The sequence below is a fragment of the Acartia tonsa genome, chromosome 9 (assembly GCF_053477335.1).
Source record: "Acartia tonsa isolate MP-2025a chromosome 9, ASM5347733v1, whole genome shotgun sequence".
Classification (NCBI taxonomy): Eukaryota; Metazoa; Arthropoda; class Copepoda; order Calanoida; family Acartiidae; genus Acartia; species Acartia tonsa.
The window spans coordinates 32,342,307-32,357,157 of NC_137268.1; the positions used below are offsets into that span (position 1 = coordinate 32,342,307).

Genomic DNA, 14,851 nt, shown 5'->3' on the forward strand with positions numbered 1-14,851 from the left:
TTAAGGTGGCCCTACAGGCCCAGGGGTTATGCATAACGAAATAAGAAGTCAAGTACCCTCTCTTTTCTAATTTTTAATTTATTTCAAAATAAGTGAGTAGGGGGTTTTTAGTGTTCGCTATGCATTTTAAGGGAGTGCATTCTTGGATGGATATTATCATCATAGCGCAATGGACCGTCATACGTACAAAGCTATCTATAGTGTAGATGCTTATAAATTTTATTATTTATTTATTTTTAAAAGCAGCCGAGCTAATCACGTTCCCTCATTTTAGGGCCGTGGTGAAACAGATAAGATTGAGCAATAATGGAAAGCTTGTTGGTGTAAAGGTAATTCAAATTTTCTTTATCCGCGTATAATCTTATTATATAAAGTAGTAAGGTTTTATTGCATGTAGCTTAAGGTTCTGATAAATACTAAGGTCGACCCCCGTATTTAAATTTTTGTATTAAAAAGCAAAAGTAAAAAAAAATGGAATGTGGGGTAATTTTTACTAGGGACATTTTTTCTTAGGTTGGTGGTGGTACCCTCCCCCAAAATAGTTTTGTACCTTACCATTGCAAGGAGAACCATATCGCTTCAGCAGTTAGCGAGATCCTTTGGTACAGATGACACACTTACAGTCAGACAGAAATCCTGTTACCGTTGTATACGGATTTAATATTTTTAAGATTCCGAATGTGCAAGACCTGGAGCGGAACTACAAGATGGACAATGAGGATCTTAATACCTGTAGCGGGGGACAGGGTGAAAAACAGTGGCTTTATATTCAAGATGATATCAGGTATATACTACATCCTTTTATGTAATGAAGTAAGTTTTCTTTGTCTGAAGCTTAAGATATCGATAATTACTGAACCGATTGGGTCCTTTGCTTTGTGTAAGCTTTTGTAGGCCCTGTGGTGGTTTTTAAATAAAAGAATTTTCAGATTTAAGTCTTGGGATGCTTTTAAGATACTTTTCTTGCCGTTCTCTGCCCCAAGCTCACCTTGTTTAAAAATTTAAAAAAAACTTTAGTCTGGTATTTTGCCTGGTAATTTCTACTTTTAATTTTTAAGTGTTAAATTCCTTGCTTAAGAAGATGGCTACATGGTATTTTAAGAAACAGTTTTGAGTAATAGAATCGGAAACCAAAGATCTTTTTAAAATATCTACCATATTTTTCTGAAAGCATCATGATACAACAAATTTTTCACTGTTTAAAATGGGCATAAAAAGTGATTTTACCGATCGAAATACTTGTCCAAAAAGGTTCAAATTTTAGTACGACAAGTTTAAACAGTTTAAGGGCTTGGACTGGACACTGATTTGACAGTGGGTTGTGATCCCTATGGGAAAGGAAATCCTTTTCAATTTCTCATTTTAGGTGACCTTGATACCTCCATATAATTACACCCCCCCCCCCCTTCTCTTTTTGCAAGCCCAAGATTATTTGTCAAAATTTCTCAGACAGTTTTCAGACATTTAGTTCTTTTTGCGCCAGGATGAATTGTCATTTGTGTACTTACATGCGATACTAAATAAATGCTAGCTGACTGACCAATATTAAAAAGAAATTTCCTATTAAATCTAACCTGACCTTTTTAATCAAATGTTTTTTAGCAAGATTTTCATTTAAAAAAAGAATCTTGTCTGAAGTTTCATCAAATATTTTAATGTTGGTCCCAGTCTTATATCATCATTTTCATTTTAATAATTTTTGAGGGGGGATAGGGAGGATAGAAGTTGCGAACAGGAAGGGAGCGGGGGGAACTGCATTCGCGCTCCCCCCACTCTAACCTGGGTCTCATTTCATCCCCCCCCCCCCCCCACCCTACAAATCTTGAAATGAAGTATATTGTGATATTACACGCTAGCAAGATTAATGCCCCCTTTATTAATAACCTTGAATTATATTCTTGATTTCTTAATATTGGACGCAGCATTTGGTAACTAATTTTGTTTAATTTCAATATGAATAAAATTGTTATTTTCTGCACATTATCCTTTATTAATTAACAGGATAAATAGTTTGCCTAACAAGGCCAAAAAGCAAACAAGTAAAACATTCTAAGGAAAATGGAAGGTTTTATTCAGATAAAAATATCAAGCAGCTTATTTTTGCTTACTTTTAGAATGTTACCTAACTTGTTTTATAATTTTATGATTAATGACAATTAAATATTATTGTAGTTTTTAGTTATCGAATCGTATCATAAACAGTTTTCTGCGAATGGTAAAATGTAAAATTATAAAATTAATTTCCATTTTGTTGGCCCAGAAGAGTTGGGAAATGGTAGGGTTGTGAGTGATTTTTTTTAACAAAAGGAATTAAGTTTATGATTTTTTTTTAATTTCGTGGAAAATACAATAATACATGTTTTTAAAAGCGAAGCTTTTCTATAATTAGGGTCGGTCCGTCCGTACGTCCGTCCGTCCGTACGTCCGTCCGTACGTCCGTCCGTCCGTCACGGATAGCTTTTTTCGTTAATTTAGACATGTTAGAATTGTCCTATCGATTTCAAATTTTGCATGGTGATTCCTTTAGTAGTTAGGTACGATTTAGAAAGCGTAGCAACTCTATAATCACTACCAAAATGTCCGTACGTCCATTTTAAACTTGTTGATTTTTTAACTTTTTTAAATAGCTTTTTTCGTTAATTTAGGCATGTTAGAATTGTCCTATTGATCTCAAATTTTGCATGGTGATTCCTGTAATAGTTAGGTACGAGTTAGAAAGCGTAGCAACTCTATAATCATTACCAGAATGTCCGTACGTCCATTTTAAACATGTTGATTTTTTTTACATTTTTAACAACAAATTTGTATGTGACCTAATTATCCGATTGGTCTGATTTTTGGTATACTGATTCCTGGGACAACAAAGTACAATATTATAAGCGAAGCAACTCTATAATCAAGTCCTAAAAATGTAAGTATGTCCATAATCATTATCCTGTATCAAGCAGTTTTTCAACAAATTTACTTACAATTTTGCTTTGACTCTTATACATTCGCATTCTGATTATTCAGTTCTGACATTAAACAAGCGTTAATGTCCGTTTGTCCTACCGTTTCAGAGCTTCGCTTTTATGGATGTTGTCATCCTTGTTAGTATGCAATCGAATCAGAATCGATTACAATCCAGCGAAAATATATCATATGTTTGTACTAGTGGACGAACATACCTTAATGAACATGTTCTTTTATTAAGTGAAACACTCCGCCTTCCCCCCCCCCCCTGATGAACGAACTGATCAATAGATAAGTTCCATAATAGCAAGCTAAATTGGCGACAATTTTTCCCCTGTCATATTATCCCCGTATATTCTACATCCATTTGAATAGGTAACTGTCTTAATAACAATTTATTACCAGATGGAGTAATGGTTATGACAAGCTAACAGAGGAGATGCATCATTTCAATATTGAACAACTCAGAAAGAATGAAAGCGAAGAGATTACAAAGTAAGTCATTTTCTTATGTTATTGTTCAGAGATAGGGGTATTATCCTCTTAGAATTTTTTTTTCAATTTGAAAATTTGAGTATCCTTCCCCCCCACCCCTCGACAGCGAACTATGAACTCTGGCCGCAGCGCTCGGCTCCCTAGCCTGCCTAGCCGCAGCGCTCGGCCCCTTTGCCTGCCTAGCCGCAGCGCTCGGCTCCCTAGCCTAAAACCTAACCTAACCAAAAATAGTTGTTCGTCGTTGTCGTAGGGGGGGGGGGGGTACTCAAATTTTTAAAATTTTACAAACAAAATTCTAAGAGGAAAACGCTGAGATAGAATAATAGTTGAATAATCATTATCCAGTCCGCTTAATCATTTGGGGAAATTGTAATTTGGTGTCAAAGAAACATCTTGATCGCTGGTAATTTTTGGGTTTTTACACTAAATTCTCTACAGAAGAAGTTTATATGTCTTGTATGTCAAACAAGGAGTCTAGAGGCCCGAGGGTGGAAGGTGACATTGGGTTGTTAATTGCAAAAGTCACCAAAGTATTATAATAACGTTTTATTATTCATTGGCTTCACGTTCACAACCTTGGGGACTTTTATTGAATTTTGATTGGTTGGTTTGTTTAGTTAATTGTAATTTACAGAGGGGGTAATTTTGTGTATCATTATTTGGATGTACATCAATTTATCGGCCATTGTCTTATCCCTTTAGATCCCTTGAGTCAGAGTTGTCAGTAATTTTTTAAAATCATTTAATCCTAAAACTTTGCATCAATTCTTTGTACCTAAGAAATTCTACAATCTTTATAAAAATGTTCAACTATTATCTTACTTTTTTCATATTTTCCAATAACACGCAGCTCGCTAAAATAACGATTTTACCCTTCCATCCCCTTTTATCTCATCCCCTCCCCTCCTACTGTTTGAACTAACTGACCAATAAGAGGAGGGGAAATAGCAACCTAAATTGACGAAAAATAGCCACATATTTTATATTCATCCATTTATAAAAAATTAAATTATATTTTTGTGTTGTTTTATTTCATTTTCAGAATTTTGTTTAAGGTAATTTTTATACTTATTAAAAGCTGAGAAATTATTATTAAAAATAAGATTATATTTAAACATTAAAATATTATATTTGATTTGTTGCGATTCAAAATATTCTGTATAAAACTTACAAAAATAAAAATTATTTATCTATTTAGGTCTTTTAACATCCCAATCCACCAGCACGACATCCTGACACTGACTGGGCTGAGATGGGTCAATGATCACTGCATAGAGTTCTACATTCAGATGATCGCTGCCAGGAAAACTACACTTTCTTAATTCAATTCTGAAAATAAAGTAACAGGATGTTTGTTTGTATGTTATTGTTTATACCAAAGGATCTCGCTAACCGCTGAACCGATAGGGTTCTCCTTAACAGGGTAGCTTCTCTTAGGTCCCGGGAAATTTTTAAATCATAATCTCGCTTTTGCGTAGATACTTGAACGCAAAATAGACAAACTATTTCTCAAATTAGATATTTGAAATAATGAAACAAGCATTTAAAGTGCCACCAGAGGCCTCTAGGGCCATAGCTGCTAGTACAACATAGTGTGATAACTTGCTGAGAGGCATGGGATGGAGGGGACATTAAATTGTAACTTACACTGGCATCCAAAGTTTTATAACCACGTTATCTTATTAGCTGACTCTCAAACTTTTGGTACTTTTATTGAATTTTGATTAGTTATTTAAATCTTTTCAACCAATGTGATTATAATCTACTGGCGGGTTTATTAGTTTATCATCATTTGATATCTATTTTTGGGGAGAGAAGGGTTCGTAATTTAATTGAAATATCCTCGTTTCTTCCTCTCACCTTGGGAAGAAATAAAGCTTTAGATACCCAGCTGATATTTAAAAATCTTCTTAGCTTAGTATACTCATAGGTAGAAAGATTTTAAATTGAAAGTGTTTTTTGTCGTTATAGGAATAACTCTGAAGAGGCCAAGTAAGTTTTTCTACAAGTGGATAAGTATTTTATTTTGAATGTCAAGAAAACATTAAGCCACCAACAGGGGTTAGGCATATGGGAAAAAAACGGACCATGGAAAGAAAACAAAGTAGTGGGTTTCGTTGTATTTTTCCCATTTAATTATCCGGCAGGGTTAGGAAATTGGCCCCCGTACGCAGGCGCTAGAAATAGGAGAACAGTTACTGAGAAAATCAAAATACGACGAAACCCGCTACTTCGTTTTCTTTCCATTATAAAAAAAAACACCTCATATATTTTTTTCAATGCTCGATAGGCACTTTTTTTCAGTGCTCGATAGGCACTTTGGGGTAAAGCTCTAATTGGGAATTTGAATCGATATATAATGACTTGGATATTGCACCAGACTTTCGACTTTTCTAATAAAGAATCGTGTTTACAGCTGACTAATATAACGATACCCCTCCCCCCTTATACACTCCTTTTAACCCATCCCCTCACCTCCTTCAGCAGGAAGGCTACAATCAATAAGTGATGAATATAATAGTGACAAAATTTCCCCTGTAATAATATCCACGTATACTAAAGGGGGGGGGGGGGGGGGGGCGAAAGTGACACTTTTTGAAACCAAAACTAAAAGTCAACAAAGGAACTCAACTAAAAAAAGAGTTACAGGTCTGAGATTTTGCATGGCAGTTGCTTTATAGGGGTAAAATATGGAACTGTGAAGAAACGGCGGCGCAACCGCCGTTTCCCGCCGAATTTTTTTTTGCCTTTTCTCGGCGGTTTTCAGCAGTTGCGACGCCGTTTCTTCACAGCGCAAAATGTCAGACCTGTAACTCTTTTATCAGTTGATTTCCTTTGACTTTTAGTTTTGGTTTCAAAAAGTGTCACTCTCGCCCCCCCCCCCCCTTTATTGTAATAATTCGTTATATGAACCAAATAGGGTAATCGTTTCTTATGCGCAATATTATTAGCGTTTAAAATGCAAAGCGTTTCTTGAAGGTAAGTATTTCTATTCTCGTATTCATTCGAATCCGGTGGATAGGATCCAGTTCTCATCCATACGAAAAAACTATGTCTAGCATCGTATTATATCCAGCTTTCTACGAATATAAAGTGTACAATCATACAAACCAGTTTTAAACTTATAGTACATTCTATATCCGTGGAAAGCTGTTTATAATACGATGCGAGAAATATCTATAACTTAATAGAAAATCTTAAATTATTTGGTTTTTTCGTGTTGGTCGCTTATTATTATGAAACGTTTCTAAAATTGCGATGCGGCTTCGGTTTTATAAAAATGAAAATAACTTTAAAAGTGACGTGTTTATTTATTAAAATATAAAATTGTTTAAAATTAATATGTTTCTATGAAAATGTGGAGTTATGAGTTATGGCTATTTTTAATATTATGCAGTAATTTATATTTCAAAATAAAATCTGTCGATATATATAAATACGAAAACTTTAATTGGCTACTCATATTGGGTTGTTATGTATAATGTCTATACACCAGTTGGGAAAATAGCAGGGGATGGGAAATTTAGTCAAGATGTCGCAATAAGATATAAATGATAACATTCGGCATTAGATGCAGCAACCCGACCCAAGTATTGGAGACCCTTATCGTCTGCTTGCTAATTGTTTTTCTTTTCTTTTGTAAGGACTATATAAAAGTAACAGGATGTCTGTTGTCTGTATTTTGTACCTACCCACTGAACTGGGTCTTCCTTTACAGTGGTGTATCTTCTAATAAAGGGTTATTCAGGGATAAGGGATAGGAAACCTGGCCATTAATTAGGTCCCGGCCTAGATTCTAAAGGGATATTGCAACTATTACAAATTACTATCAAACTGGCGGACGCTCCCAAGTAGCTATCGCTCTAAACCAATAAGAATCGGCCTGTTTTTAACAACCAATCACCAGTTGGCGAAAATTTTAGAAGCAGACAATTCTAGAAAAATAATGATTTCGTCTGCTACTAAAAAATAAATATAAATGGTGTTAGATCACATTAGCTTAATTATTAAATCTGCTTAGAGTTGAACATTAAAAAAGGGCCATACAGAAAAAACAAAAATAACGGGATTATTTTTTGGAAAGAAGGTAGCTACGAATTTTCATTTCATTGGTAGTTTATAAATTAGATGTTGTATTTTGAATTTTAAAAATTTAATACGGAATTGATACAACACCTAAACCCTAATATATGTACAATACAACACAGTACAAATCTATCACTAATTAATAGTATCCAAAGAACTTGATAGAATGTTACCCAAGTGCATATTAATTTATTTGTTTTAAATTTTAATTAGCAATGAAATTTTCAAATAAAATTTTTACTCATTAATAAAAATGCAAATAATACAAACTAAAATCTGTCTGAGGGAAACCCAACAATAGCTTTCTGACAGTTCAAATTACCAAAGTAAAAGATAAAAAAATTTTGGGAGAGAAAAAAACTTCATTTTAACAAAAGCCATTAATATATAGGTTTATAAAAAGTTATGTTTTTTACTTTAAACTAGCTACCTGAATTTGATTCTATACTTTATCTACACACACACACACACAGCTTTTTTATTAGCGTTTTATACGAACCAATGTGCCATCCCAAAACTGGTTTATTAGGCTAGAAATAGGCCTAGGCTTGAAATAGGCCTGAAATAATATTTTCCTACGTTTCCCATCCCTTATCCCTGGGATTATTCAATTAAAACTGCGTTTTCAAATTTTCTGACACAACCACAAGGAATACACAGAAAACAATTATAGTTCCCCATTCTCTTGAGAAAAAAATACATTAAACTTAATGAATGACTTCCACCCCACCTATAAGTGCTCCTAGATGTCTTTAGGGGTAAAGTAAATATATATATATTTATTTTAGGGTTGGCAATCGAAATCCGTCCAAATTTTCGACTATTTTTGGAACCAGAATCCGAATCTGCAATCCACAATTGAAATTTCGGATTCTAAATGTAAATTTTTATGACTTTTGTAGCACTCAATTCTATTTATATTGTGGCAAGCAAAACCAGTAAAGTATTTTATTGTTTCTTACTACAAGTTAAATGATGGGTAGCATCTAAAAAATTTTGTATTTTATTTTCACAGTAGCTTTTCATGCTTAGTTTAGGTAATTATGGGCTAAATTTTTTTATTTTTGAAAAGACTTTTAAAAATATTGATAGAATCCACAATCCACAAATTAATCTGCTGTTTTGGGGGGTGGATTTTTTTTAAAATCTGAATCTGACCCAAAATTTGGGGGATTGCCAACCCTAATATACATATGTATGTATAGTGTATGTTTGTATGTCCAGTAAGATCTTTTGATCAATTGCAATGGTAACTGTAAAATTTAATATTTTTAGATAGGATTATTGTTAGATAGATTTTAAGATGTGTTGAATGTATTTTTATATATGAGTAAAAATTAATTTAGAATTATTCAAATGTTTGTTTGAATTTTAATCTAAAAATAAATAAGCTTAAAAGTACCTGGAGAATATTTTATCAACAAATTGTTCCAATCTAAGAGTACATATAATTCAAAGATATTTTTTACTTAGTTTAAAAGTTAAAGATAAACAGAAACACTTCAATAAACATGTACTGATTTACAAACGAGGGTAAGTCAGGGATGAGTAGTTAATTTTTGCATTTTTAATGAAGAAAAAGAGGGTTAAATAACTATTATTTCCAAATGAAACCAATACCACCAGAAAGTTATGAAAGAATCTCTCCAATCCTAATAGGACATTATCCTAGGAACTTGGGAGGTTTGCAAAAATTGGAGCGAAGTCAGTTAAAGGAAGTCTACAAGAAATACCATGCTTTAACGGCTGAAAGACTGCAACAAGTAGACCCAATACCCCAAATTAGAAGCCTTCAGCTTCAATAACAAAAAAGTTCTAGGCATTTTAAAATGACATTTTATGTACATGGAAAATTTTGAAAGATTTTCATTACTCATGTTAGAAATTTTGAAATTAAACTACTTGTCCTAGAAAAAAAATTTTAAGATTATTTTTGTCATAAATTTAAGTTGCCAGTAACTAAATATAAATCAAGTTTAACTTGTATTGTACTGAGAGTACTGTAGTATTTCCAGCCAATCAGAAGGCTGAATCAGCTGAACAGCCAATTATAGCTGAGCTTGCATTAGTTTCATTTGTTTCTGCTATGATTTTTTGTTTGGAAACACAATTTAAACCGAATGTTTTTGGGAGATATTGACTATGGAATGTGGTGTTTTTATTTTAAAAATATAATCAGTTATCGGCAATCTTAAGTTTCTGACAAAGAGAAGGTTCTAATTTTGTGTCAAGGCAATGTAATTTAAAATTGTTTTTTTCTATTAAAAGCAGTGGAAATCTTTCAAAAGTTTCATTGAACTTAAAATGTCATTTTGAAATGCATAGAACTTTTTTGTTATTAAAGCTGAAGGCTTCAAATTTGGGTTATTGGGTCTAGTGGCAGGCTTTCAGCAGTTAAAGCATGGTATTACTTGCAGGCTTCCATTAAGTAATACTTAAGCTTCTGTAAACATTTGAATTACAGCATGCCATAAAATGTTATAGGTATATGTCTATTCTATGTCTATTACATGAAATTTCTCTTTTTTTTATTGAAAATTAAACATTTAAAAAATGAGTATAAAAATCAAAAACTGACATTTCCTCATAACTGAAAATTTTATTTTTTGACAAAACCAAATAATTTTTTTTTATTATTTTAACATGCTTATTAAGGCCCCTGAAGACTGTAAGTCTCTTAAATCTTACCAGTTTTTGTAAAATTCAATATTTTTTCGACCTATTAAAAAAAGTGAGAAGAAAAAAAATTCACCGATCTAATAAGAAATATCCATCTCACAAAAAATTGTCCGGCTACTGACTGGACCATGTCATTTTATAGGCAACAAAAAGATCTACTATCTTTCAAAATTAGACTAAACCTATTTTATGATCATGTGTCAAAGATAACAGAAGTTTTAATAGCAACATATTTAAAACAGGTACTTTTATTAATTTTGAAATTTATGAAATAAAACATTAATTAGTATCCTTATAATAAAGTAACAGGATGTTTGTTTGTCTCTATGTATTTACTAAAGGCTCTTGCTAACTGCAGAACTGATTGGGTTCTTTTAACAGGGTAGTTTCTCATAGGGCTGGGAAGGTTTATGAATGTTTTGGGGGAAGGGTACCACCATCTTCCCAGGAGAAATCACAAGAAAATCTAAATTTTTCAAAATATTCTTGATTTTACTTTTATACTTTAACACAACATAGACATACTTGAAATAAAAAAAAACACATTTCAAGTGCCACCAGAGGCCTCTAGGGGAGTAGCTGCTAGTATAAAATAAAACATTAATTATTATATATATATATACAGCATGACCCTCGAAAAAGTATTTTTAAGCTTCTGCAGCCCATATTTCTCAATGAATTATCAAAAAATGTATATGTCCTTGTTCTCTGTAGATTTCCACATAAGTAGATATAAAAATATTTTTTTTACATCAATTAACAGCTGAGATTTTTAGAGCCAAAGTTTTGAAAAAGTGGCTGAGGAAAAAGTAACTTTTCAAGAAAAATGTTTTTTTAAAGTGAAATGGCGTGTTTTCCTCATAATTTCAATACTTTTTATAAAACTTATATAAAGATGTTTCCAAGAAATTTATTTCATGCTGAAAGCACTTTTTTCACTTGCTCTAAAAGGCATTTTTAGATTAGTGTAAATTGCAAAAACACCCTTCCAGAAAGAAATCCTATAAAAAATTGTAGCAAATTGAAAGTTTACATAAACAGAAATCAAACACTTTTTATTTTATCAAAATAAGTTAAAAAAAACAAAAAGTTACAGCTACAAACTTTTATTAAACATTTAACAATTTAAATGATTTTTATGTGTCTTAGATTAATTTGATGAGTGGGCGTGAATTTATTGGTAAAGGTAGCGCTAATCCTTCCGATAATGAGCATAAATTGGGGAGGGGTTTATTTAAGGTCATATTAATAAGTGGGAGATATTATAAGATTTGAGGGAAAATGGTTATAAGAAAAATGTATTCAGTAAAATTTGAAAAGTAGTTTTTTATATGTAAAAGTAACGTTTTTTAATGCAATAAAAATGTATCAATTGTAAACTTGCTCTTCTTTCTTATTTGTTTTTTAACTGGTTGATAAAAAGTAATATACTAATAAAAAACTAAGAAATATTTAGCAATATCCAGTTTCTCAAGCACTTTTTCCAAACTTTAGCTTTAAAAATCTCGGCTGTTAATTGATGTAAAAAAAATATTTTGACATCCTTTGATGTAGAAAATTATAGAGAACAAGTACATATGAATCTTTTAAAATTTTATTGAAAAATAGAGGCTGCAGATGCTTAAAAATACTTTTTCGAGGGTCATGCTGTATATGTATTTTGATATAAAAAAAACTAATGTATTTAAATTTTCTAGTGGTCCTGATCACACTATACCTAACAAAGTTTTTCATGAGAATTTATTAGAATATGAAACTGGTCAAGAAGATGTAATATTTGTTGAAAATTCAAACTTTAATTCCCAAAGATACACTTGCAGATTGTGGATAAAATAAAGAAATGTGGAAAGTTAGCAGCAATGTTCCAAAGATTAGTTACAGATGGCAACTCACTGCACAGTGTTTTCATTGTTCTCAAGTACAAATTCAGAAGACACTTGCTATTTACATGTTATAAAAAAATTATGAGAAGAAACACTTATAACAAAGTTTTTCTAGGATGAGAATATATTAGAATTGAAACTGGTCAAGAAGATGTAAAATTTGTTGAAAATTCAAACATTATTCTCAAAGATTGTAGTGAAAACAATGAAATGTGAAAAGTTATCAGCAATGTTTTATATTTGTATCAAATGGTGATTCACTGCTCTGTGGTTCCCTCGTTCTCAAGTTCAAATTCAGAAATCTCCTTCTATTTACAAGTGATAAAACATTTATGAGAAGAAACATTGAGTAATTATCTTATACCACACTCTGAAATGTAAATTAAAGGAACCCTGGAAGAAATACAGCGCTTTAACTGCTGAAGACTGCCACAAGAAGATCCAATACTCCTAAATTGAAGCCTTTAGCTTCAATAACAAAAAAGTTTAAGGCATTTCAACATCACATTTTATGTACAATGAAAATTTTTAAAGATTTCCATTGCTCTTAATAGTAATTACAATATTAAATTACTTCGTCCAGACACAAAATTATAACCTTATCTTCATCAGAAACTTAGGTTGCAGGTAACTGATTACTTTTTTATAATTAAAACACCACTTTTCATAGACAAAATCTTTTAAATAAATTTAGTTTAATTTGCTTGTGTAAGCGTAAAATTATAGCGAAAATAAATGAAACTAATAAAAGCTCATCTGTGATTGGTTGTTGAGCTGATTCAGCCTTCTGATTGATTAGAAATACTAGAGAACTCTTGGTACAATGTAAGTTAAACTAAGTTTTTTTAATGGTTTTGACTATAAAAATGGGTATTTTTATTGTAAAAATATAATTAGTTACTGGCAACCTAAAGGGAACTATCTACGAATAAGAGCAAGTGATTCAAAGCACTTTCCAGCATTGATCCATAGTATTTTTTTAGTAAATATACTAGGTTTATGTATAATATTTGGTTTATTGACTTAAAAGTTAGGTTTCACCATGGTTTTATATGAAAAAAACTTTGAAATATAAAATATTTTTTGGTCAAATGCTTTGTTGAGTTCAAAGGACTAACCAGAATAACACGGCAGTAAAGCATCAAATTTTGCTAATGGCAAAAGTACGTTAATTAAACTGTTTACAAGTTACTAACTCTTGTTTTAATATACATTTTGTTTTCAAATAATATACTTTAGTGTAAAAGCTTTAAAATAACAGTGTGAACTCATCAAAACATTTGATGATATTGCACCAAAAATTATTAACATTTGAAAGATTTTTTCATATAAAATCATGGTGAACCCTAACTTTTTAGTCCTTAAACCAAATATTGTACATAAACCTAGTATATTCTCTCGATCAATGCTGAAAGTTGCTTAGAATCACTTGCTCTCATTCGTGGATAGTTCCCTTTATGACAAAAATAAGCTTATAATTTTGTGTCTAGGCTACATAGTTTAATTTCTAAATTGTTAATATAAGCAATGAAAGTCTTTCAAAATTTTCATTGTACATAAAATTTCATTTTAAATGTCTACAACGTTTTTGTTATTAAAGCTGAAGGCTTCAAATTCAGGTTATAGGATCTACTTGTGACAGTCTTTCAACAGTTAGTTCAGTGTATTTCTTGCAAGTTTCCTCTAAAGATCAAGACTAGTGCATCTCTTCATTATTAGGTCTTGATAACATTTTGAAGTGAAGTAAACAAATCTTTATCATATTTCTAATTCTTTTAACATATGGCAGTATGTGTGGTCTGAGATAAACAACTTCAAGAATCTGCAACAACAAATAGGAATTTTAGCTCACAGAAGATCAAGTTTGAATAAGGTAGCTTTAGTCATATCTGAATCATGTCTATCCATGCAAGACTTATTTTACAGGTTTTCTTCAGATTTTCCTAGCATGTAGACAATCCAGATTATTTATTGGCTTTCGTATGCTGCTAATAACATTGTACAAGCACAATTCAGTTTTAAGATTTTTGGAGGTAATTGTTACCAGGATTGTTTAAATGAGAAACTGCATTAGATACTAAATAAGAAACAAATAACATCGGATTGGTGTATTTTGATTGTCAAAATTTTGATTTTAATGTTTTTTACTAAGATCTGTTGCAGTTCACAGTAAAATGTTCCTATTATCTCCAAAAATATAAAAACTTTTAATAGCTGTTAGTGATAGCTGTTAGTGATACTATCACCTCTAAAAAATTGGGGGTAATTCTAATATGGACTCATTTTGTGTGTTATGACATATCATTAAAGGAAGCCTGCAAGAAATACCACGCTTTAACTGCTGAAAGACTGCCACAAGTAGACCAAATACCCAAAATTTAAAGCCTTCAGCTTCTATAACAAAAAAGTTCTAGGCATTTAAAAATGACATTTTATGTACAATGAAAATTTTGAAAGAATTGCAATGCTCATGTTGAAAACTTTAAAATTAAACTACGTGGCCTAGAAACAAAATTATAAGCTTTTTTTTGTCATAAATTTAGGTTTCCAGTAACTAATTATATTTTTACAATAAAAATACCGTTTTTATAGTCAAAATCATTAAAAAAAATTAAGTTTTACTTGCGTTGTACCGAATGTACTGTAGCCAATCAGAAGGCTGAATCAGCTTAACAACCAATCACAGCTAAGCTTGTATTAGTTTACCCCTTTGTTTCTGCTATGATTTTCATTTAAAAATGCAATTTAAATCGAAT

At 31.6% G+C, this 14,851-nt stretch overlaps 1 protein-coding gene across 4 annotated transcripts in view; it reads left to right on the plus strand.

Annotated features, from left to right (window-relative positions):
* The window catches only part of LOC145328785 (uncharacterized), a 62,979-nt gene that overhangs the window by 24,387 nt on the left and 23,741 nt on the right, over positions 1-14,851 (plus strand). For all 4 annotated transcript variants that reach the window (XR_013882634.1, XR_013882635.1, XM_080172640.1 and 1 more), the window contains 5 exons: positions 275-329; positions 672-784; positions 3,358-3,447; positions 4,646-4,748; positions 5,417-5,439. Coding sequence is in view for 2 of the 4 variants with exons in the window: in XM_080172640.1 (XP_080028766.1) it covers positions 275-329; positions 672-784; positions 3,358-3,447; positions 4,646-4,748; positions 5,417-5,439 (384 nt within the window). In the remaining 2 variants the exon portion in view is untranslated. The remainder of the gene's footprint in view (positions 1-274; positions 330-671; positions 785-3,357; positions 3,448-4,645; positions 4,749-5,416; positions 5,440-14,851) is intronic.